Below are 25177 nucleotides of genomic sequence, written 5' to 3' on the forward strand. Positions count from 1 at the left end.
AACTTCTGACCCAGTCTCTAAGTGCTGGATCGTGTTAAGCCTGTGTTTCTTGACTATCCCTGCTGGAATCTGATAGACCCACTGAAGAATACCTCGCTGCTCTGCATAACTGGCATCTTGCCCTATGTGATTAAATTAGAGTAAGTTGCAAAATAACAATATAGAAGCCTTTTAGCAAAAAGAGTTGACCTCATAAAACATGTACTAAGGTAGCCTTTGAGCGGTGTGCAATGACACAAGTATTTTGGTAACTGAAGGGAAATTTGACCTGTACACTTACAGCTGTTTTGCTGTGTTTTGGAACATGAGGTGGTATTTATTGGCAATGGAAAATATCCTGTGCAGAAAATGCAAGTTTGATAGCAATTTGATCTTTGTGTGAGGATTTGTTTCCACATAAAATGCTCTCCTGTGTAAGCTAGGAATGTTATTGGACCTTTAATTTTGTGATTCTTACTCTGAGAAGTTTGATCTCCAACAAAGGATGTGCACACTAGGGTATGTTTTCAATTTCACCTCACAGAAAATAAACAATGACTCGTCTCTGGTTTTTAATTTCCTCTGACAATCTTGCTAATTATTAAATACATTTGTTATAAGGGAGAAGTTCTCTTTGTGGCCAATCTTTTCTATATGCCTGATTCTGTACGACCTCTCAATTTACAACATCATGAGATACATTCCCGTGGTAACAGGCTAATATCATAAACAGATAATTGCAGCTTTACTGTAAGATGCTGAAATAGATCTGGGATGGAGAGAGCCTCTTTGTTAAAATAAATTGCTAGGATAATAGCAATTGGAACATGGAATATAATGACCAAACCATGCTGCACTCACGATATGGAAGTGCTTTATGATATTGCTTACAAATAGCTCCCAAGAGGCAGATGCTTTTACACCTATTTTATAGGTTAGGGAGGGAGAGAGAAGAACTAATGATTTTCTCCAATATACTAGCAGTTAAATGCCAGAGGTAAAAATAGAACCTAATAACTCTGACTTGGTCCAGGACTTTGTACTGCTGCTGATGCTTCCTCTCTACCACTGGTCACACATTTCTGGAGTTCTCTTTAAATCATGGAAAAGCTAAGTGGTTATATAGCCATTAAGAGGACTTTATGCCAATCAAAAGTCTACTTATCCCGAGTTAAGTCCTTGTGGTCTCCCAGGTTTTGGTGATAAGTGTGTGGTAGAGGTATAGGGAGGATTCTGTTCTGAATCAAAGATCTGACTGACCACAAGCAACTGACAAAACCTTTGTGCTCAGTTACCCATTTATGTGATGCTCCCTCTAACTCATAATGTTCTTGGGGCTCATCTGTTAAATATAAATTAAGAGTGTGAGAAGCTGACTCGATGTAAAATTCCCTGGTACTGATGGGTGCAAGTGCATCTTTGTAAGAATGTATGCAGGTATGCAGTGATGCAAGGTTTTGCTGAGAACCTTCTTTGTCCTCAGCTCAATAATCTGATAACTTCCTAAAATCCATTGGGTATTAATCATCATGAGCTGATGGGAATGTCAGGAAATACTATGTGATTCCCAAGTGAATTCCTTGTTCTTTGTTCTTAATTTCTCGTAGAAATTTACCTGCTCAGAAAAACTAAACTGGTATCTCCCTAAAGCAGTGCTATATCCCTGTTTATTTTCCTGTACTCCTTTTAGAGAGCAGAAACAGCAGTAATCAAAAGGGCACTTCCTGAGGAGTAATGACTTTCTTGGCCCTTCAGCTGCTCCTTAGAGCATTAACTGATGATCTAAGGATGATGGTCACTAATACACAAGAAGTGTCCTGTTCTGTGGCTGTTCTCATAAAAGCTACATTAGCTGATGATTTTAAACTTACCTATCTTCTTCCTTGGAGAAGAACAGAGTCCTCTCTGAATCCAAACTGTCCAGCTCTCTGAATGGCTCTGGCTCCTTCTTTGATTGTTTTTCCTCACTGTAAGGGAATAAACTCATTAGTTAAAAGATGGTGCTTAGCCATTTTTCACTACTGAATTGACATTGATACAGAGCTGCTAGCATGTGCTTATCTTGGATCTGCTCTGCTGGGAGCTATTAAATAGGGCATAAACTTTATCTTTACAAATCCTTTATTTTTAAGGAGGAGGCTGAAGTTACCCGCAAGATTCAGAGAGGTGATAATTGGTGTGCTTCACAAAAATGGAGCACGATGCTCAGTTTCCTCAAACTAGTTAGGATTTGAGCAGAAGTAAACTCCTCAATCAGTCTTAGAAGAGAATTGCTCAATGCTCCATTCCTAGTTACTCTTAGTAGCACTTAAGAAGAGAGAAGCCAGAAGCAGTGGGGGACATGTGACAGTTCTTGCATTTCCAGGGAAAGGAAGCAAAAATATGGAAATTTGGAAAGAATTGCTTTGATCATGTATAATAATTCAAACCTTTCCATGAAAACTTTGACAAAATATCACATTAAATGAATTTGAATTTGAGAGCCAGAAGATCATCTTTAGTGACATTAGCAGAAGGCAAATCTTAAATCAGCATTGCCAAACAAGTTTTCCTCTTGCTTTTTATGTAGTTTAAGAGTTAAGAAACATGTATTTCATAATAACATGTCATTTCATATTGCTAATTCTTATGATTTGTTTATGATTCTCTGAATATTTGAGGTTTTCCTAAAGTTTCAGATCCATAATTTTTATGACCACCTGAGCAGATTGGCTGTTCTTTTTTTCTTTTCTGTTTTTTAATTTTATTTAGTTGGTTGATTTTTGTAGTGCAGGGTGTTTTGTTTTGTTTTCTTGATGTTTATAGTGCATGGACTCTTTTTCAAGAAAACCTAAGATTGTAAGGCACTGAATTTGAAAATCTTAATTGATTTTGATTGATAATTTAATGTCAGTCCCATGTTTTTGAGCTTGACTTATGATTATCAAGGCTTGTGGCTGATAGCAGTGCTTTGTGATGGCTGTTTTCCTTGGATAAGATACTGAGGTTTGAGCCAGGCATCTCCAAATCTAAAAACAAATGGTTCTACAGCTGCAGATATTCTACACATTGCTGTGTAGAATCTGGAGCTGACAGAAGTCCAACAGGCTTTCCTGTGGACTGTGCAAAATAGAATGATCTCTGTGAAACCATGGCATTGATCTTTTAAGTATGTAACAGGACACACAAACCACTCAGCCCCATAGAAAAATTATTTGGTTAGGTGATATTAGGTGATGCTACTGTTTTAATCACTTCAGGGAGAAATTTTGAGTCTGAATATTTTTATGGCTTATTTTTCATCACTTACTTATTTATCTCTTTCACCCACATAGTTATGTTTATACCTGAATGATATGAAATTGGTGTAGATTAGGAAGGGACACCAGAATGCACAGATTAACTTGAGGATCTGTGTGCTTGTAGACATGTCTCCCCACCATATTTTTGTCAGGAAGGCCTGAAAGTCAAGAAGAGAAGAGATGGCTTTAATACCACAAAAAGATACTTGCAAATGAAGCACACCTATGTTCAGTGACTCCTAAAACAGTGAATGCTCTGGAAACCTCACAGCTTCAGAGCAAACAGGTTCTCTGTGTGTCCTTCTGCAGATGTGGAGTATGCAAAGAGTTATTTGGAGACCAGTGGAAAGAGCAGCGAGCCAAATGGAATTAAACAACATCTGTAGTACTAAGGAAGCCCAAGTCAGGCACTGGGAGATAAAAGCAGCATCACTCTTAATTTAGCTTTGTGTATGCAGAGAGAAGGCAGGTTGTGAGAGCAAAGCTGAATAGTAATTTAATTTAACTTTTATCAGTGGGCTCTCTCTTGAATCTGAACAAAGAGTTACCTCACATCTTGGAGCAGCTTCATTATGCCCCAGGCAGATTTATAGTGCTTTTCTGATGCTTCTCTGTGAGCAAGAAAGGAATAAAAAGCAAAAAAGCACACGATGGATTAAGGGCTAAACCTTCTCCTCAGCACACTGGTCTGTGTGCCAGCTGGAAGAGATGGGGAAAGGGGAATTGTGCTGCTTTGGCAAGGACATGGTATAATGTCCTTTTTGTCTGTTGCTAGGGGGAGAGAAGAGTCCCTTCACTGAAAAATGGTTCTCAGGGGAATACTTTCATTGGGGTTGTTCAGTTCCTGTATTGCCCTCTCCTGTGCCCAACTTAAGGGCCCGTGGGCGTGTAAAACTTACCTGGACACCATCATGTGCAAAGAAAGACTTTGCATCTGCTTCTGTGGCCAGCTGAAGGCACGTGGTTTTGCTCCAGTACTGATTTTTCCTCACCAACAGAGCAAATGCTCTCTCCTCACTGTTGTGGTAGCACTCACTAAACAGTTCTGCCATATGAAGGAAACACAGACAAAAAATACATCTCTTGGGTGATCTTCTTACTCTTTGAAGGATGAGTTGTCAGGCTGTCCTCACTTTCCTGAACAGACTAAAGAAGATAAGCAGCCCAGCTTTGTCTTGTAGACAACAAATTCTTCATTTTGAGACAGAGCTACTTGACATAAAATAATATTAGACTTGGTGGAGTGTTATGGCATAATTGTTTCCAGAGAAACTGGTCCTGGAGCTTAGAAACCAGGATAAATTTAATGAGTCAAAAAAAAAAATAATCAAGATGTTCTCATTAGACAAGTTCTGACTTCTCATGTCTGTTCCATTCTACTGATTCACTTGATTATCTCAGTACCTTTCCCAAGCCAGCCTACACCTTGCTACACTGTGAGGCTGGGCAAGAAGGTCAAGTGCATTTAAAATTGTTGATGTGGTTGATGTGGTATTTATCATTCTTAAAGAGAGTTTGCTTTGCATAATCCAGGCCAGAAATTAAAACTGAGGATCTGATCTAATATTTATCAAAGCTGAGAAGCAGAAGTTCTGTGTATTGGATTAGGCCTCATAATTCCATGACTAAATTACTTGAGCCCTGTGATTATATGAGAACTTCATTTTTAATTTTTGTAAATAACAATGGCCCTGTAAGAAGAAGGGAAAATGTGATCTCTGTGTAAATAAACCCGCATGAGCCTTCAGCTTCTTGATGAACTGCCTCAAAGGAAGAGGAGCCCTTGTGTTTGTTTCCACGTGGGGCACATTTTAAAGCCCTCTCCTCACAGCAGTGAAGGTGAGGATTGGCTGAAGTCAGGTCAGCAGAGGAGCTTGTGTGCAGACATCTGTTCCTGCAGCGAGCAGAGGGGCGAGGGCTCAGCGTTCCAGCATTGCGGATGCCTGATCTGACTGCTGTAGGGAGGGGCATCTCCTCTGCTGCAAAACCAGCCTGAGCATCACTGCAGCTTGCAGTGCACTTGGCCCTCTTCTGGGTGAGGTAATCTCAAGTTATTTTTAGCTGCAATGACAAAACTTAAAACTTGTTGCTCTAGTGGCCCTTACAGAGCAAGCTTGATATTGCAGGAAGAGCAGGCTGCTGTGAGCCTGGAAGTGTTTTGGCTATTCTATCTTTCATATCACTGTAACACACCTTGTACTAAGATCAGACAATTAAAATACCAACAAGCAGCAGGAAAGTATCCGTGCATCCCAGGGGGCCTGTCTTGGAACAGAGATTTTTCCAAAATGAGTGGGTTTTTAATCTTTCCTCTGTATCTGAATGTTTGGGACTGCCTGTGCTGCAAGGCTGGTAAATTATTCATGACAGCTGACCTTTTACAACTGAAACTGTATTTTTTTTCACTTGCTTGCCTTCCAATGGCATTTCCTTCATAAATTTTCAATACCATTCAAAAAGTGCCATTACTTACCCACAGCGAGCTGCTCATACTTGGCCTCTTTCATTATGCAAGCTGCTTTGGTCTCCGTCTCCAGGCGGGACATCTCTTTCAGGATCTTGCAGGCTGCCAGAGCTGAAGCTACACCCTCCTGACCCTGTGGAATTGAAAGGGGCACTGCTGCCACCCTCCACTGGAGGGTATTCCCGAATGGGGAAATGCAACACTATGATGCACGTTCGATGTGTTGCACTATGCAACACAACAAACAGCAAAAAGTTCATGCCTTTCAAGAAAAATCTTCCCTCCAAAACAGACTTGAAAGCCAAAAATGATGATCATATTGACAGTTTTGATGATATTTGAGAATTAAAACCACATGTTGTGGATGCCTCATCCCTGCAGTGTTTGAGGCCAGGCTGGATGGGGCAAACCTGTCTAGTGGGAGGTGTCCCTGCAAACCTGTCTAGTGGGAGGTGTCCCACTTGATTTGGTGGGATTTGGAGCTGGATGATCTTTAAGGTCACTTTCAACCCAAACTATTCCATGATTCTTTACTGGTAGTTCTTGTGCTTTGTAAGGCTGGAGACTTCTGGGCCCAGGCTCTTAGAGGGACCTGATTTGGGATAGCAATCGAGCTCAGAAAGGAGAACAATATGCCTTGGAAATAGAGCAACACATTCTCCCTGTGTTGAGATAGCTCCAGCATGGCTGTGCTGGGGCAGGGATGCAGGAGAGAGGAGGAAGCCCAGCTGGCAGAGGCCCAGCCCTGGCCCGCAGCAGGTGCCAATGTGCACGCACACAGCCTGGCAGCCTCTGGCCAGATGTGCCACTCTGCAAGGCCAGGGATGGAGCTGAGAGCTCTCTCTCTCTCTGTATGGGGGCAGGGAGGCTCCCAGATGTGGGGGACAGGGCTGGCTTGTGAGACAGGAGCCGATTATGCCAGCCCGAAGCGCAGCCTTGGAGCGCGTCATGCTGCTCCCTACGCGTCCAGCACGTAAGCTGGAGATGCTTCCCTGCTCCCGCTTCCCTCGGGTCACGCTCAGGGCCAAACAATCACCGACTGTTGGAGGCACAAACCCTGCTCCTGGGACCTGGGACCCATCGGGAGCAGGGCTGATTTACACCTGCTCCTGCTCCCCCTGGCCCTGCGGGCAGGAGCCATGCAGAGATGAAAGGGCCCATAAATGCCACCTCTCGTGTTTTGGAAACTAACCCATCAGTCATCTGAGTGCAAGGCTGAGCAAAAAAACATCTCGTAAACTTGAAATATGGCATTACTTCACCTGAAGCAGCTCCAGCTCACAGCTTACCATAGCCCAGAAATAGTTTGCCATCTTGTGCCGGTTTTGAAGTACTGCCCATACAAACAAATCCCTCCAAGGATTTTCACTTTTCTGGTTCATGTCCAAGGGCCCAGGTAATCCCTTTGTGTTCGTTTTGTCCTGAAATATGGTTTGAAGAATTCAAAATCTGGTTGGCAGTCTCACTCCATGCAAATGACACAATCTAAGATGCTTTCAGCCTCACTGCCTACTTCATATTTCTTTGACTTTTCAGTAGGACCAAAAGGTAATTAGCTCATTCTGTACCAAGTTAAAGGATCCTTGTGTCCCCAATATAACCCAATATGTGTGAGAACATTCTGGATCAAATGGTGGCTCCATTGAACCCAATGCTAAAGGTTTCATTGGCTTTATTGAATCTGGGGTTTCACCACTGGTGTGTAATATCAGACAAGACAAACCTGTGATTAACTAATCTGAGCTTGCCTTCAATTATATCTGACTCTGCTCTGCTGCCACAGAGGACAAGGCTTCAGAGAAAAGGGAACAAAAGGCATTTCATTTCATCAGAAATAAATCTCGCCCAGGCCTGTACAGGACAAGAATAGAGTACGTCAATACCCCTTTTTAGTCCTTCCTTTGAGAAACCTTTCCCTCATGCAGAGAGCAGTTTAAGTAGAACAGTGCTTATTCCTTTAGCACTTGATAATAAAATAGTCTAGAGGAAGTGTAGCCACTTAGGTCAAGTTCTGAATTTTAAGTATATTTTAAAATAACTACCTTTTTTTCTATTGTGTTGGTTAGAAGCAGCCAGGGTATATTCATTTAAACAGGGTTTTGTGAGAATATATTTTTAAAAAATTTAAATGATGGGATTCTGTTAAAATGTATTTTAATGGCACTTTTGGGGATTTTTTTTGGGGGGGTGGGGTGTTTCTTCAGTTTGTAGTGAGCTATTGAATCAATTAAATTGCATTGAAAGCCTTGCAGGAGACAAAGCCTAAAAGCCTCATCTGATTTTGTAACCACTACTTCCTAACTTGAAAAAAGACACACAATTGTGATGCTTTTTCTGTTGCCAGTGATAATGGGATTCAGCCATGGGAAGAAGCTTTAAAAGGAAAAAGCGAGTAGGCAGCAGGAACTGATCTCTGACCTGGGCCTTATCTACAGCACTGGGCTTTAGCTCACTTGTGCCAAATGCCAGAAAGGCTAAGTGAGGTTCTGGGGGCAAAATTTTATTTCTGGCAAGTTTGTAAGTCTGGAGTATGCTTGGTGACTTCAGAGATATTGTCTCAAGTTCTTCATCCTTGTTAATGAAGAAACATTGAGTAGATTCTAACTTAGCTTTTCATACTACTAATTAATTTAGCTAGGCTTTATCAAAGCAAAAGTAATTGAACGTCTCAAATAAGATTTTTTTTAAAAATTGGTTTCTAGTTTTAACAGTTTTTTAGGTGTAATTACAACTTGGCAAATACCAAAAGGCTTAATTTGTTTAGTTTGTCTGAAACTGAACTCTAATGAAAATTCTTTATACATCTTTGTTTTGAAACCTTGCACCCAAAATTATTTTCAATGCTTTTGCAAGCACTTTGGTACTTAGGTGTTTTAATGTTAAATCACCTGTCAAAATGCAAAAATGATGGTGCATCTATTGCCCCACTGTGGATTATAGACATTCCACACTGGTACCCCCATCACAAATTCTCCTTGTCATATGTTGGCCAGCATGCTTGCCAGGGCCACATCACATAATTGTGCCTATTTCTTGCTCTGTGTTCTGGCACTCCTTAAAAAGACTAAAATTATCTAAAGGCAAATATCAAATACTGGATATTACTGAATATCAATATCTGAGTTCAGTCTACTTGTACAGAGTATAAATCTGAGAATAGTTTTGTGTACAAAGGTGACCATTTTTAGACCTGGGATTGAAAATCTCCATTGCCTGCTTTTCCTTCTCCTAAGAAGAAAATTGCCTTTCCAGTACTACTTCTTGAAATTCTGTACAAGAAAAGCAGACCACTATTTTTATGTCTAATTACTCTCTAGTAAATGTAAATCTTATTTGTATTCCCCATACTCCTTTAACTAAAGCTGTTCCCTGCCCCACCCCAAAGACTAGCTCTGGTTAAGACTGTACAAATTCTAAACTGGGGGGGAGCAATGATGCAGAGTTGTGACTCACAGATTTCTTCTTGCCTTCATGTCTGAGGTCTTGATAGAAACCTTTGCATGCATCATCAAGAAAATCCTTGAGAACTCTGGAGACCTCAGTGAGAGTGAAGAGGGGGCAGGTGCCCTTCTGGTCACTTTGCTGCTGACCAGTGTGCCCTGCCAAGGTCAGTTTGCTTTCTTCATGCTTCTTCAGGAGAAGTTCATAGAGCAGACATTTCTGAGAAATGGAACAGTAGAGTCTCTGCAACCGACTGTAGGTCAGGAATTCATATATGTTAGCCCCATTGTCAATAAATAACTTCACAAATTCTGGTTTGTTGTTGACTAGAGCATCCATCATCACTTCCTCCAGGTCACAGGACTAGATTGATGAAAGAGGAAAAAAAACCAAACCAAAAAAGGAAATTTTGAGGGTTAATAATGGATGGATGATGAGAGAGGTTAGATTTAACATGAGGAGAGGCACATTTTGTCTTCCACCAGTCAACAGTGAGTACAATGAGAAAGAGGTGGAACTCTCTTCATTTTTCTCTGACAAAATGTCTGTGCCAGCATTAATGTTACAGCATCAACATAAAGTGTGTGCTGTATGACTCAGTGTGAGGTACCTACCACACTGGGTATTTATACAGCAACTGAAAACAGTGACATTCTTCATGCCACCTTCTAACAGTAATATTTCCCTGCTTCTTGTGCTTTGGTTTGTTTGCTTTAAAGGTCTGTATAGAAGGGGAGAAAGATTGTTGCTCTCAAACAGCTCAAGAAAGGGATGATGACCACTGAGTTATTCCTCTATCTTTAGCCATTATCATACAGGGGCCCCAGAAAGACAAACAGCCTCAGGAAGTATAAACCCCTGCCCAATCTCTCAGTAGAGTGTGCAGGTACTGGTAAAAACTGAAGCCATCTTTTGGGATGCTCCAGTGTCCTGTACACAGTGGAACATACACTGAGTGTCCTCTAAGACAAAAAAGCCTGGTACCTTCCACTCCACGTCACCATTGAATATTTCACTTTTAGCAATGTCGACCCTATTCCAGGCCACTGCCAGTTTCAGTTCATCCAGATATTCCTGAGCCTCCTGACTCTGACTTTTACAGGCTGGGAAAAAAATAGGAAATGCAAATAAAGTCAGTACTTTACAGTTATGTTTCAACTTTACAGTTATGGTTGAGTTTAATATAGTATTGGTACTTCGATTAGCAATGCAAACTCTCCTTCAGCTGTCACAAATCTGTGGATTGCTTAACCAGAAACCCTTCACAGCAATGTTTTCCTAAATTAAGAAGCATTAATATTCAAAAATGTTATTTTTTTCTAGATGAACCATATAAACAGCATTAAGCATTAATGGCTGTTGGATATTAAGAGGGACTCTGGCCTGCAGAAAGCAGGGGACAGGTCTGGCTGTTGGTTTTGCCTTGTGTCAATTAGCACATCAGGAACAGAATGTCTTTTTTCTTTTTTTGCTCCCATGCTAAGTTTAAGCTAACACAAACCATAAAGTTAACAGAAACTGAAATAAATGGCAGCACAAGTAATGAATTCTTTCAGAAGATATAGCGGAGATTTCTTATAGGAGAAATTGATTGTTTCTGAAACAAAGGTGGTTTTGGTCACTTGTGGGTTTTGGTTTTGTTTTCATTGAGGTTTCTTTTGTGGTTTAATTGGAATAATATAAATAATATACTGCTCCAGTATATTTCAGTTCTTTTACAGCCTATGTTATTAAGAGAAGCAATTAGTGAAATAAAGGAGTGGCTGAAATAGAACCATACAACAGCATGAAATTTAAAAGCAAACACTAGTTTAAAGGAAGCTCACAAGAGTTACAGTAACTGCCACAGTTAATTTGTCAATAAACAAGCAAAAGAACAGAGCATCAGAAATGATATCTGATCCAATATTAAACTGAATTTGCACTGGAAAAATAGGAAATATATTTATGGCATAGAAGTCAAGTAAGACAAACATTACAATGTTTGCTTATTGTATCTCACCTTTTACTAAGGCTTTCAAAATGACTGTGTCTAGTTCTTCTGAACCATCTTGCTCAAAGTTGTGCAGAGTTAGAAGATGCTGGTGTGAAATAATATTCTGAATCTGTTTGGAGACGAAACAAAAGTAATTTTACACAATGTCCTTTGGATGCACAATAGTGCCCAAATGCCCAGGAGAGATCACCCAGATGGTATTTCCCAAAAATTTACATTCTAGTTGTAAAGCTGAGGTTTGGGAAGCAGGCCAATATTACTTGTTTCCCATATATAAATAACTCCTAAGGCAAGGGGGGGATTTTTACTGCCTTTTCTGAGTGACCTACCAGGATAGGAGGAATAGAATTTGGATATTCTGAGAACCAGTGCTTTAATTAAAAGATCCTTCCTTAACTTACATTCTTATTTTACTCAAAGTCACGTTATAGCCAGCATAACATTAGTTTCATTTTACCTCATCCTGCTTTGACATTTAAGTTTTGCTCTCTGAGTTGTTTATTCAAAAGCATAGTCTCTAACTCTTCTCTGAGTAGAAGTCCTCAAATATTGATATATATACAGTACTCTCATCTTTCCTTCTGCTTCTCTATTTATTGAGTTTTCTTTCTTGCAGTGCAGCTGCACTGAGACTTTGTGAGCCTCTGGCAATATTGCGTCCAGGTGCTTTTCATCCCCTTTTGTTAGTGATTGGTAAAGTTCTTCCTAATGGAATTAATATGAGGATCTTTTAAAGCTGAGGATTGTGGCAGGGAATGTAAAGAATAAGTGGTGAGCCAGGTCAGGAGGACTTGGTTTATCTCAGAGGCACCCAGTGCTCTTCACTCTTCACACAAGGACAATCTCAGAGTGGGCATTTGTTCCTAAAAGGCTTGTGCAACTGTACCCCAAGACAAAGAGTAAAGAAGATCTCTGAATCTGTTTTGTCTCTCTGTTTTAAGAACAATGATACTTAAAGAACAAGTAACTGATAATAACAGTTATCCCATAACAATAGATAGGATCATTTCTAAGCACGCTTCATTCTACTTAATTTATTCATGCTTATCCCCAGCCCGGTTTCCATTTAACAGCTGTAGGTCATGAATTAGGTCTCTTCTGTCACAGCTGCACAAGCTGCACAGCTGTGGATATAAATAATGCTTGGTGTCCCACAGGAGGACTGTCGGGTTCCTGGGTGCTGGCTGTTACTTGAGGAAGTAATTGAGGAAGGACAGAGCCCTCAGTGTTCAGTGAATTCCTGGGGCAACAAAGCAGTTTGCATGATCAAATGACCACTTGATTTTTAATGCTAGAGAGGCATTCTATGGCACCAGTGTCAAAGCACTGGAGTTCCCAAAATTTCTGAGCAGCTTCTTGCCAAACCTGTACTGAAGGGGCTACCAAAGCTACAAGTGTTAGGGGATGGCTTTGTGAACATGATGGTTTATCAAACTGTGAACTCACTGTCAATGTCCACTGGAGAATATCCTTCCACGAGAAGCTCTCTGCAGGGAATTTCTCCTTAAATTGCTTTTCAACAGCTTCTGGCATGATAAGCTGTGGGTCATTCATGAATGCTGCTAGGATGTCTGCTGTACCTCCAGACCCTGCTAAGATAAGCCAGGGAGCAGAATTTTCCAACCCGCTGCAAATTCTCTGTAGTTCAAAATAAGATGTTTTTAAAATTCATAAGTGGAAAGAAGATGTTTTTCAAGAGAAGAACTTCTAGCAAACGAGGAATAAATATGTACCTAAATCAGATTCACTATGGAATCAGTCCAGACTCCTCTAAGCTATTAGGATTTTTTGAATTCTGTAGCAGGTCATCCATGTATGGCCTCTGACTATGCTTCTTTTCATGACACATCTGCTGAGTAGCTAAGCAACCCAATTTGGACAAACAATGCATAAAATTTCATTGACCCTGACATTTTTTTTCCCCTGAAGTCTCTGTTTCAGCATAGTCAAGTGCAAGGGAGTAACCCTGTACAGAAATTACCAGCAGGCTTTTTTTTCTGTCTGCTGAACCTGGCAATATGTTCTGAAAATCAGGAATTTGCCTCTGGGATTACAACATTGAGCTACAGGAAAAAAACACTGAATCATAGCAACTACAAGAGTTAAAGGCTACTAATTCTATTACTTGTGCAATTAGAATGAGTCAGGCAGGTTGTTGAGAGAGGAGAGCAGAGGCTATGGCATTATAATTGCAAAAATGTCTCTTTGCTGCCAGTCTGTTTCTTCCTCTGGAGTTGTACAAGACTGCATTGATTCAATTGTGGTGCAAGGGTTTTTTTCTTTAGTTTAGATATTGAGGGTTTTTTTAAAAACTGTTTGTAGTCTCTGGTGTGTATTATCCATTTTAAGAAATCCATTTAAGAAGTTGGTATTCTAAAAAAGTGTGGCCAGTCATCCATTCCCAGCACATATTGGTTTAGAGGATCTCCAGCCATTCACTTTTTGTCTTCCAGTCACACTGTTCTGTAAAACTTTGAAAAGAGGATTTAGATGTCATAACATGGGATTTTTCTAAACCAAAGATACAGGAAACACTGCAACATTTAGCTTCTCATGAAAGAAATGAAGCAAGCTCATGAGGTGATGTAATCTTTGTTTAAGCAGAGAGATTTCTAATATGATATGAGTGCATGTTTTAATCCAGCTGACAAAAGTTATGACAAGATACAAGAAATTGAAACTAGAAAACATCCCCAGAAAGGAGTCATTATTCTGGAAAGTGGTTACCAGCTTGCATGTCACAGTCTCAGCACCTGGAAACCTTAAATTATAGTTAAATTACATCTCTCTAAAGGTTTTCTAGACCCAGAGTACCATAAAAAAGATAAGTAAAGTAGAATAAAAGTCAAAGACTATTTCCTTGTTAACAAGTTCTTTAAGATGTAGAACCACTCAGGAAAAAAATCAAAACTGATCCTTTGCTGCAGAAGATTTGGGATTATTATCAGACAACACTCCAGTCTTCAATCCTACCATGTAGTTTTGCTCAGTGGAACCAGGACACCCTTTTTAAATGGCACATCCAGCAAACCTGGTCTTGTGCTTCCTCTGAGCTCTGGGGCTGAACAGCACTAAAAGATTCCTCTTTTTTTTATCTTTTTTTTTTTTTTTTTTTTTTTTTTTTTTTTTTTTTTTTTCCCTCAAGTTATAACAGAGTATTTCTGTTTCCCTAGATCTGGACCTGGTTTCTGTGGGTTTGTTTTGGGTTTGGATTCTTTCATTCCACTGGACAAGCTAGCAATGGAAGTTTTAATGATCAGTTGGTGCCTATTCAAAAGTAAATATTTCTCCCAAACAAATACTCTCAAATTTAATACTAACAGAATTCAGTTCTTAATGGCATATAGATGTGAGTTTTGACTTCATGTAAAGTGCCAATAGATGTGTTTGTCATACAGCCAAATTTTCCATTAATTACTTGGCATCAGTTAATTTATTTTTCCAAAGCTGAAAACAGCTTCTTACCTCAAGTGTGTCTGGTCCTCCATTTACCAGCAAGCACAGCACGGGGATCTCGATGCTACCTGTTCCTGCAAAACAGAAGGTTTAATTTTTAAAAAGTAGCAGCTTTTTAAACAGCCTATTGCTGTTTTGTTGACCCCTTGAAAATATTTCTCCTCTTATGTGCTGTTTTGGTCTCTTCATGAACCTGCAGAAGGATGTGGCAAGGGAAGAGAATAACACTGACCTAACAGAGGGGTCCTGGCCTAGGATTCAGGACAAAGGCACCTTTGCCTTGGAAATTTTGTGTGATCCCTGGCAAGCAGTCCAGGTTGTTCTGACCTCAGCTGCAAAATATGGATATTGGCACCTCTGTGTGTCATGCCACTGCTGGCTTTTAAAGTTATTTATTTACTGCAGGGGTGTCAGGCTGGGGAGCAAGGGAGCTGCACTAGGGTACAGCCCAGGGCTGGTGGGTTTCCAGAGAACCATCTTCCAGCAAGACACAGTGAGGTGAAAAGCTCTCAGCTGGTCCTGGGTGTTATGCACGTGCCCAGTGTGTGCTGGAAGGGGGACTGGAATCCAGGACAAAAGCCTTCTGAAAGGAGGATTTAAGAATATGAAGAGGCTGACTGTGTAGACTGGGCAGGATGAGTCAGATAAAAGTTGATAGGAACCATCTATTTTTCACTCTGCTTAAACAGCTTAAAGTTTCATTCAGTACAGCCCGGTGTGGTGATTAATAAAAATAACACAGTCTGATACTTTTAAAAGAAATGCTAATGAAATATTTAACATGTCATGGTACTGGGGAAAGAAAGGAGGTCAGGGTCCCTGTCCTAAGCCATCCTCCTACAGGGGCCCACAGAGTTTTGGATGGCTTTTACTGCAAATGCTGAATTCTGCAATGCAAAGGTGACTATAGATTGGCCTGAAGGAGCCCAGTCAAAACAGTAATATCAAGAGATTAATGCCTCTTTCAGATGGAAGATAAAAGGCATTTGGTTCAAACAATTTTTGATGTTTCCCTTTGTAGATCTCCCAAAATTCAGTACAGATCTCTACTTGCTATTTTTTGTATTTCTTTTGAGATGACTACAGAGATAAGGTTGGACTGAGCTGTAGCCAGGATATGTTTGGCAAGAAATTTAATTTGTTTTACTGAATGGCATGGCATTGTCACACCTCTCTAACGTGATGCTCTTTGAAGAGTGACCTCTGGGACTACAGGCTCCTCAAGTATGTTTCAGGCTACAAATATTCTTCATTTGCCATAGATTTAGTTAAAATTTAGCCAGAAGAGAGTCATGTGGATTCTGACTTTACGCTGTGAATCTGGAAAGTCCTCAATTGTAAAAAATATTCAATAAATATAAATATAGATAAAATAATTATTCTTAAAGACTTCTAGTTGGTGTTTTTTTAAACAGGGAAATTCCACATGACCTTATTAAAATGTTGTACTATAGTAAAGCCACATAGCTTTTCTCAGTCTGTTTATAAATGAGCTTAAAGGAATGACGTTGGTTTTGTCAATAGAAGATAACACTGAATTCAGTATGTTCCAGAAAAGTATTTGTCATATGAATCAGCATTGTTTGTCAGAATTCTGTTCCCCTGAGATTTGTTCAATCAGATTTGGCTGGTGAGCAGAAAGAGGCTGCTTTGTAACTCTCAGCGCTGCAACCTCAGGCTACCCTTACAGCCTGCCTGTGGTTGTTCCCATCTGAGTCACCAGGTAAGGATTCTTCAGGTGTGTTTGTGCTCTCAGGTGCCTCTGTGCTACCACCCCATGGGCTGTGAAAGTGGATATTCCATTGATGCACACAGCTGTGAACAAGTGAGCTGTCTCTCCTGTTTCAGCTGTGCTAGCACTGCATGTATGGCACAAACAAAGCAAAGGTAAAAGTCTCTCAACCACTGAGTTTTTTCCACAAATACTAGACCTGCCCATAACTCAGTTCTTATTACATAAAAGATCACAGATTCAAATGGGCATTAGATGCTACAGTGTTTACCCAGGATAAGATGTTATCCCTAAACAAATATGGCTTAAAATATTTCAGAGGGCTTTGGAACAAGTCTTTTCTTCCAGTGTGGGAGCAATTCAAGACCCTGTGTGTGAGAGGCGATGAAAGTATTCAACAGTGACTATCAATCTCTTAGAACCACCGGTAAAGGCACTTGAAGCTGGATTTATTTTCCATATGTTGTCTTTTAAGGCAATCTGAGCTGTGCTTTGAAGGCCAGCTTTGAGCTACATTTAAGGAGATGCAATAAAATCCCGGATTTTTGCTTCAAAGAGCACCTTTCTCAACGTCAGACATTACTGTCGTCGTGCCTCTCACACGATGACAACAGTCTTGACTTGGTCTTGCCTCTGTAGGCCCATCTGAGGCTGGAGCCACCTTTGGGGGTGACAAGGGCTAGGACCGTGCTGTCAGCTGAGAGCTGGAGTCCCCTTTGGGGTGTAACTAGGGCTAGGACCGTGCTGTCAGCCTGGCTCAGGCTGGACGTGCCAGAGGCTGCTCACCCCCGTGTCCCGTGCGCTGCTCCGAGATGTGCCTCTCCAAGGCCAGGCGCAGCTTGGCGGTTCCGTCCGGCTCCTCTGCCGTGCCGTGCTCCACCAAAATGAAGTGGGAGTGGTTGTGGTCCAGGCAATACAGTGGGCCTTGGGTGCTGTCATCTGACTGGTAGTGTACAAGGCTTTCACTCTAGAGGGAGGAGGGGAGATGTCAGTGCTCTCTGCAAAGCCCAGCCCGTGTTTCAATGTCCTTCCTCTCCGTTTCTGTGCTGTCTGCACCCTCACACAGCTCACCACTTGGGAGACACTTTGATAGACCCTTAAAAAAGGGTGAAGATAGAAAATCTGTTCCTTCTGGAAGCAGCCAGATTTGGCAAGACTGATAGCTGGAGTCCCTGAAGTTTCCCTCTTGGCCTCTGCAAAATACAGTGATATCAATCATCATCTCTGGAATGCGGGTTTTGGAATGGTTTATTGTATGAATGGAAAGGGGCCATGGGACCTGATAATTGTGTATGGAGATGTGAAGCCTCAGCTGGGGTGAAGAGGGGCAGACTATTAATTTCATAAGTGTTTTGTCCATGTTTGGGCCAGTGAATGAGTTAGCCTGCTCCATGTCCCTGTCAATTTATACACAGCTTTGCTCAATTGACAGGGTTGTATGAAATCTGATGGTTATTCTCAGTTTGGAAATTGCGTTCTAAAAGAGAGAGCGGCAGACAGACTTTAGAAATGGGAATCCTCTTTTATTTTGGGTGAGTGGTGTTATACCTTTAAATTATTTATGATTATTTTTTTTGGCACAAACTCATCTTCTAGGTAAAACAGAACCCCTGCTACAGTCTTTTGTTCTAAATATTGCACTACACATGGGCTTCTATGCGTACACTTTTTCAAACTCCCCTTTCTTTCTTAATAAATCTTTATAAGTCTTTCTTTCTATCTGTTGCCCATCCACTTTGGTACAGCATTCCAGGCTGTGAATGTCTGATTATTCATTTTCATTTTCCTAATCATTGTCCTCTTGCAAGCAGATAGATTAACACAACTGTTTAAAATCTTGGCAGTTGTCACTGTGTATTGCAATTTCCCCCCACACTAAAAAACAGTAAACTTGCATGTTTCTTTCACTTTCTTCTCTCTGTCTCTCCTTCCTTGGGGAAACCTCCTTCACATAAATAATTTCCTTCAGATTTTGCTTTGACAGAGGGTGTGCCTCTATTCTGCTGCCATGTAACATTAATCCTCCTCACCAAAGACCTGGCCTTTGATTAGGAACCCGAGACACAACAACCAATTGAAAAAAGCCTTTGGGGATTTTCCTCTCTATTCCCTGAAAACGTGGATGTCATCTTTCAATGATGTTTAAAGCATACCATTAACACAGAAGAGATAGGAGGGTGTTGTATATAAGTAATGATATTATAAAAGTTTTATAAAATTAGGTTTTGTTCTGTTGAATTACCAACTTAGCCTATAAGTTACCATAAGAAAGAATCAAAGGAATAAAAAGTCAGTTAAAAAAACAAACTATTCTAGTAACAGAGCTGTTCACACCTACAAAAACAAGAAATCTGCCCCATGAGAATCTGTAAAAAATTATGTAAACTATCCAAGAATAGAGAAATTTGATAAACACAGAAAATGCCATTTACTAACCAGTAAATTAAGTAGCAAAAAACTACTAACCAATTAGAGTTGAATTCAAGAGCTATGAAAACTATATAAAAATTAGTTATGTAAATAAAAAATTAGGTTTTCCTACATAAAGAAACTAAATCCCATCTGCTTTACTACAACATGAGCAATCCACTGATTTCAGGGCTTGTTTTTCTCCTTGCTAGTGGGGGTTGTTAGCCCTATTTTATACAACAAGCTGCTTGTGTTAGTGCCAAATATAGAGAGAGTTGGGTTTAGATCAACATCCCTGTCTGTAGTTCCTTTGTCTTTAAGTTACTGACTAAAAACCAAAATATCTTTGGGTGTAAGCTGTGCCAGAAGTCATAGGGTCAAGAATGCTCTTTGCAAAATATCCCTTGACAAAAAATTTGGGATTTAGTTGAAGGGAAGAAAATAAAAAGTGCATGCACTTGTTTTGTAGCTGCTGATAGGAAAAGATCCAGATGCATTTTCATCACTTGGCCTAGAAGGGAGGTGAAATAGTTTGCATTTGCAAACTTTCCTGAACAAAATTCACAAACACGATGAACCAAATTCCTTCCTTTGAGGCCTTTTTGGCCCGGTTGCCACACAAATAGGTTAAAGTCTTCCAGCTAAAGAGTCCCACCTGGTAGAGCACACAGGTAGCCGTCATTGGCAAAAAAAAAAAAAAAAAAAAAGGTAAAAAAGACCAATGACAATAAGTTGCTGGTATGGTCTGGCTAGGTGTCTCAGCCTCTAGCTGGTACTTTCAGGCCTGTGTGAGAGAATAACTAAGCATGAATTCAAAGGGCTATCTTTATCATTTGTTTCTTGGCTTCTGCAGGGTATAAATAGTACTGAGAAACTGTCATTCACTGTCATTAAACACCTATTTTGTTGTTATAATATTCCACTTAGGACAGACTGTATATCCAGTGACAGAAGGGAATGCTATTTCTTTTTTTTCTCTCCACTTTTGTGTCCATTCAGCAGCAACGCTTTCAGCAACAGTTTTGTTGGGTGAGGTTATTTATTTGTTGGTGTGTTGTTTCTGTTTTCTTCCCAAGAACTTTGATCCCCCTGACCTAGTTTGAGGATTCCCTATAACTAGGTGAAATCCTGCATGGCTGGTATTTTTAGCCTGTTGTATTGAGCAAGTTTTTGTGTATTAAATAACAATTCATTGGCTACTTAAAGAAAAATTTGTCCTGGAATATTTATGTCTGGTGTCTCATAATATAAAATATGCTTTTTGCAGTGTTTATGTAATAGCTAGGAGTAAGTGCTTCTGCAGTAAGTGGACAAGGGAGAAATCCATGCAAAGTCCCTTATTCTGGGACATTTTCTTGACGTTCAAACCTGTGCTGCTCGCTTTTCTGATGCCTAATGCTGCCACCCGCTGGGCACGAAGGGCACAGAATCATCCAACAATCCTTGAGCTCTGTTTCTGCATCCTCCCAAAACCCAGCTGTTTGTTTGTTTGTTTGTTTCTTTAAAGTTACATCAAAGTTGTTCTGTCAATGAGTTACAAATTCTGTAAGGGTGTGGCTTCCATCCGAACAACGGACTAAGAGAGCAGTACCTTTGTGTTTTCCAGGATTTCTCTGTGCTGGATTTCCCTGAGTGAAGCTATTCCTATGGCAATCACACTCAGGGTGGACGAGGTGCTGGCCAGGGCAAGGTCTCGCACTGCTTGCACCAAGTGCCTTGTCACTCCCACACGCAGAGCACTGGTGAAAATCCAGGCACCTGAAATGGTGTTTAAAAAGCTGTCAGGGAATTTCTTTGTATTGCAATGTGTTTGTGTGTCAAGTAGCATTACTTACAGTACTGGATTTAAGGGTTTTTTTAAAAATAAATAAAGTGAAGGCAGGTCTTGATGGAATATAGCTTTTAGAATTAAAATACATGCAAAGTAAATAAGACTTTAATAAGGGAAACAAGAAGAAATTGTGAGCTCAAGCAAACATTCTTCGTATATCATGTGATGCAACGTGGCCATCTTTACTCTGATGTTAATATGCTCATCAAGAATGCTGTGTCCACTCTGGAGTTACTCACTGGCTACATGTGAGCAGAAACATCCCTGTACCAGGTTTACAAGGGAGAGGAAAGGGGCAGAGTCAAGGAAGCTGTTGACTTGAATTGAGGCCTAAAAAGTCCCATGCAGTCACCTCTTAGCAGAAGAGCTCAGGTGTAACCTGCCTAAACTGGAGTTCTTCTGTTCTAGTGGGCGTGTGGAGCATGAATTCTTCAGGATAATAGAAATTAGAGCAGTGTTGTTACAGTGACAAGGAATTTGGAGAACCCTAGGTAAAAAGCAAGCTGACCATTTTCAAATAAGTAACATAAAAAAATTGGGAATCCTGATGCTGCCCAGTCTGAAGTACAGAAAGATGGAGGTAGAGAATATCTGTGTGGCACAAAAGTACCAAAAAGAGCTCTGGTACTGGGCTGTCTCATTACAAAAAGCAAAACTGGTACAATCTTGTCTGGAGCACTGAAGATAACCAAGAGCTTGCTGTGAAATGCTCACAGATATTTTCACTGTATTTTGCACGTGAGAATGCAGAAATTCTTTTTTTTAACTTAAGTTCACTCTTGTTGAAGTCAAATTGTTCTGCTCTCCTCAGAATTATTTTGTTATGGCACAAAAGAGGGGCAGTTGTATTTGGTCTCATTTTGATGCTATATTTCTAGTGTCACCTCTGAGGGAATAATATCAGGTAATTTCACATTTCAGAAATGGTTACCTAGAGCGATTTGCTTTGAAAGAACTTATTTTTGCTACTGTAATACAATAATTTTCACTTTCAAAGGCATTTACATGTAAGTTGCATTCAGCAAAGTCTTGAATTTTCAAAAATAATTGTGTGAGCAGGCCCATTGTAATTTCCAGATCACTGGGGTCTAGGTGTGAGAATATCTATCAGGAACACAAATTTCTTCTTTGAAGCCTAAAGCACTCACCTGTGCTTTCAGCTGCCTTTATAAATCCTTTCTTTAAGGTGTCCCGTAGCCAAGGCTTCATCTGAAATTCTTCTTCTCCCCCTACTAAAGAGATAACCAAATTGGGGGCCGGTAGATTCCATTTGTTGAGCATAACTTCAAATATAATTCCAGGGTGAATGGTACTCTGGACCTTCATAAACTTCAACAAACACAAGAAAAACCCAATGAATAACAACAGCATGGAAAAATACAGTAAAGGGTCTGTTCACGGTAAATGCAGAGGGAAATTATCATCAACTTGGATATTTAAGAAAAAAATATTTGAGCAAGATTTGACGGAGAACTGAATAGTTGAATTAACTTAGCAGACTTTTGTATAATTGCTACCTCACTAATTGGGTCAGTTCCATGGGTTAGTCCTGTGTTGCAGACTGACAAATCACAGTCTCCCTTACAGCTTTCTCTTGAATTGCCTTCAGTTTCATGGCAGCCTAGGAAAGCCAACAAATTCTGTAGGTGTTTTTTGTTTCTGCAAAAGCTGAAGTATTTACCTGATTTCATATCTGTTTTTTGAGGACACGTTACATGAATCTACTGCTCCTTCCAATTCTGTATATATTTTGCTTTTCTGCTTAAGACTCAATGCTGAAACTATGGTGAAACCTTGGGGTAGACTTTAGGAATTCCTAGGAATTCCTTCTGCTCTAGTACTAACTTGTGCATGGGACTAGTGAGGGGGTGGGTTAGTCCACATACATCCCTCTCTGCATATCAGCAGAACAGAGAAAGAGCTTTAAGGAAAACCTTTAAACAGCTCAAAAGTATGTTTAAAATGTCAAAATCCATAGTGATTAATTTTTGGTGGGTTCAACCAGGGAAAGATACAAAATGAAGGAAGCAGGGCACATAACTGATTTTTCTTTTAAAGGGAAAAGTGATCACCTGTACTTGTGTCATGTAATTGCAAATCAGGTGATTGATTTCTGAATATTAAAAGGCCATGGTTTAGATCACATTCATGTTCAGGAAGGCATGGTCCTCACTTGGGGCATAATGTGGTGTCTCATTCTGTGGCACATCGACCCTCACTGTTGCAGACTCTGCATTTACTGCTAAGAGCAGCAGTACTGTAAAAGGGTTAAAACTCCTCAGTGCCCATACCTTTCCATGGTTCTTCCCAGAAGCTGTGAAGTCTATTTCTCCTATACAGTAAGGGAATTCTCTTTTGAAGGCTTCCTCTTTGTCACTGCTGCAGAGCTTGGTTTCCATTTCCACCATTGAATTCATAAGGCGATGGAGCACCAGAGGATCAAGATGTTCACTGAGATGACAGAAAGTTGACAAATGAAAAGTCATGTAAACTGGGGAGGCCACAAAATCCATTAAAACATATCTAGATGAGGTTTTAGCCAAATGTTTTACTTTTTTTACTATCATGCCTGTAATGGTTAGCTAAAATTGGAGGTCTTTGTACCAAATGTCAGATGCTGCATACAAAAGGCAGATTCCACACCAGCCTTGTGTAACCAAAGGTCTAAAAAGGCACAAAGAAATAGGGTTTCCTGAGCTCTCATTCAGCAGACAGAAAGCTGAGATGCAAAGTGCAAGATCCTGCAATCGCAGAGGCCAAAGGTGGCCCTGATTCTACAAAAGAGGAAGAGGAGTCTCAGCCAGCAGCTCTTTCAAGCAAGAGCGGAGCAGTGTCAGTGGGTGTGTCATGGTTTCTTGCTGTCACTGTGCCTCAGGCTGCTCTGACCCATCTCACCTGAGTGCTCAATGCCCCAGTGGTGACGTTGTGTTTGTCTGGAGATGCTTTGGGAGAGGTTTGCTCTCTGCCTCCTGCAGGAATAGGCTGTTTATTGTGAGCCCAAGTGTTTAAGGCCAGGCTGTCCTGGAGCAAAGGTCATACAGCCAGAGCTGCTCTTCTGCATTGCATGAGACACTGGAAAGGTCTGCCTGCTTTTCCTGTGTTCCAGTTTGACTGAACTGACAGAATTATGATCTGAAAAATACAGATTTTAATTTGTATGCCTTATTTTGATTCTTTTCAAAACAAAAGCAATGAAATAGCTCTCTCCCCTCTGCCTTCAGCTGCGTGTTGAGCTACATAGTCTTTTAAAAAAATTCTTGTGGCACTAAGCCAGTAATGGTAATCAAGACTGCATTAATTTTTATTTATTTCCTAGTCTGAGAGCTTTGCTGTGGGATTGAGAGCATGTCAAACCAGCATGTCTCTTGTGGGTCTATTAGGATGCTCCAGCAGAGGGAGCAAGCCCTCTAGCCATTCCCTTGGGCTGGGAAATCTCTTGGGAACCTGCATCCTGGCTGCTTCACCTCTTCCCTTGGGCTGGGAAGCCTTGGGAGCCTGAATCCCGGCTGCTTCACCACAGCTGCCTCTGTATTCTCTTCTGTCTGCTGTGAAAACGTTGTTTTTTTTCTATGAGTTGCTTTTCCCCTATGAAGAGAGGCTAAGGTCCCTCTCACGATTTGCTTCCCCTACAGCTATGTCACACTTTTGTATCCAGCCCCAAACTCCTGTCAGAGATCACTGCTTGAAAGATTCTTGTTCTCATTCTCCCTGCCTGCGTGCTGCTCCCTTCTGGAGAGAACAGTGGTTACTGTGAACACTCAGATGCCAGACCAGTCAGGTTAAGTCTTACCTAAGAGAATTTCTCTTGGCTCTTCAATAGGGGTAGTCACAGCAGAGCCCACCTTCTTGTCTGTGTCCAGTTTTCCACAGGAGAACTGGCTTTATCTCCTAAGACCATTGAAAAGAATATTATGGGAAAAATAGTTAATATTAACATATTATTTATTGCTTATTATTATTATTTATGTAGAAATCAATTTCTGGAACTTGATGACAGAACAGAGGATTTGATTAGAAACAAAACTACTCAGTACTGAATTTCCAGGGTACTTCAGTCACTGTTCATCACTGTCCTAGATAGTACACATTTATTTATAGCAACACACAAGCAATGAACTTGAAATAGACAGCTATTTACAAAATAATCCAATGGTTAATTTGTCCTCAAGTGATTCATTTTAAGTCCAGTTATCCATGACTTCTCTCTTGGAATGAAGACACTGGGCTGCTGAGGTTTTTAGGGCACATTCTTGTGTTTGGGTAATTAATTATTTTTTTCCCCAGAAATAGCACATTATTATTGTATTTTCAGTTTAGGGATTCTGGTTCTCAGTGGTAGTGAAAAGGAGTGTAGGAGGCAAAAATAGGTAAAGTGCAGAAACAGAAGCTTTGTTCACAAGCTTTTGTAAGTCTGGAAAGTGAGGAAAGCACCTGTTAACTGGCAGCTACATGAGGAAGAATTTCTTTACTGTGCAGGTGGCTGAGCACTGGACAGATTGTCCAGAGAGGGTGTGGGGTCTCCCTCAGTGGAGACGCTCAAGGACCATCTGGGCACAGTCCTGTGCCATGTGCTCTGGGATGACCCTGC

The 25177-nt window shown here is 40.6% G+C and overlaps 1 protein-coding gene across 1 annotated transcript in view; it reads right to left on the minus strand.

Annotated features, from left to right (window-relative positions):
• The window catches only part of TRPM5 (transient receptor potential cation channel subfamily M member 5), a 37074-nt gene extending 14077 nt beyond the window's left edge, over window positions 1–22997 (minus strand). The window contains exons 1-14 of the mRNA XM_058027039.1: window positions 22881–22997; window positions 21738–21918; window positions 20350–20516; window positions 17136–17316; window positions 14627–14691; window positions 12608–12799; window positions 11168–11270; window positions 10150–10268; window positions 9178–9528; window positions 7014–7145; window positions 5734–5857; window positions 4160–4305; window positions 3306–3418; window positions 1851–1946 (exon numbers count right to left, since the gene is read on the minus strand). Coding sequence (XP_057883022.1) covers window positions 1851–1946; window positions 3306–3418; window positions 4160–4305; window positions 5734–5857; window positions 7014–7145; window positions 9178–9528; window positions 10150–10268; window positions 11168–11270; window positions 12608–12799; window positions 14627–14691; window positions 17136–17316; window positions 20350–20516; window positions 21738–21918; window positions 22881–22997 — 2087 coding nt within the window. The remainder of the gene's footprint in view (window positions 1–1850; window positions 1947–3305; window positions 3419–4159; window positions 4306–5733; window positions 5858–7013; window positions 7146–9177; window positions 9529–10149; window positions 10269–11167; window positions 11271–12607; window positions 12800–14626; window positions 14692–17135; window positions 17317–20349; window positions 20517–21737; window positions 21919–22880) is intronic.
• Window positions 22998–25177: the final 2180 nt, after the last annotated feature.

This window comes from Melospiza georgiana, chromosome 6 (assembly GCF_028018845.1).
Source record: "Melospiza georgiana isolate bMelGeo1 chromosome 6, bMelGeo1.pri, whole genome shotgun sequence".
In the NCBI taxonomy this organism is placed as follows: Eukaryota; Metazoa; Chordata; class Aves; order Passeriformes; family Passerellidae; genus Melospiza; species Melospiza georgiana.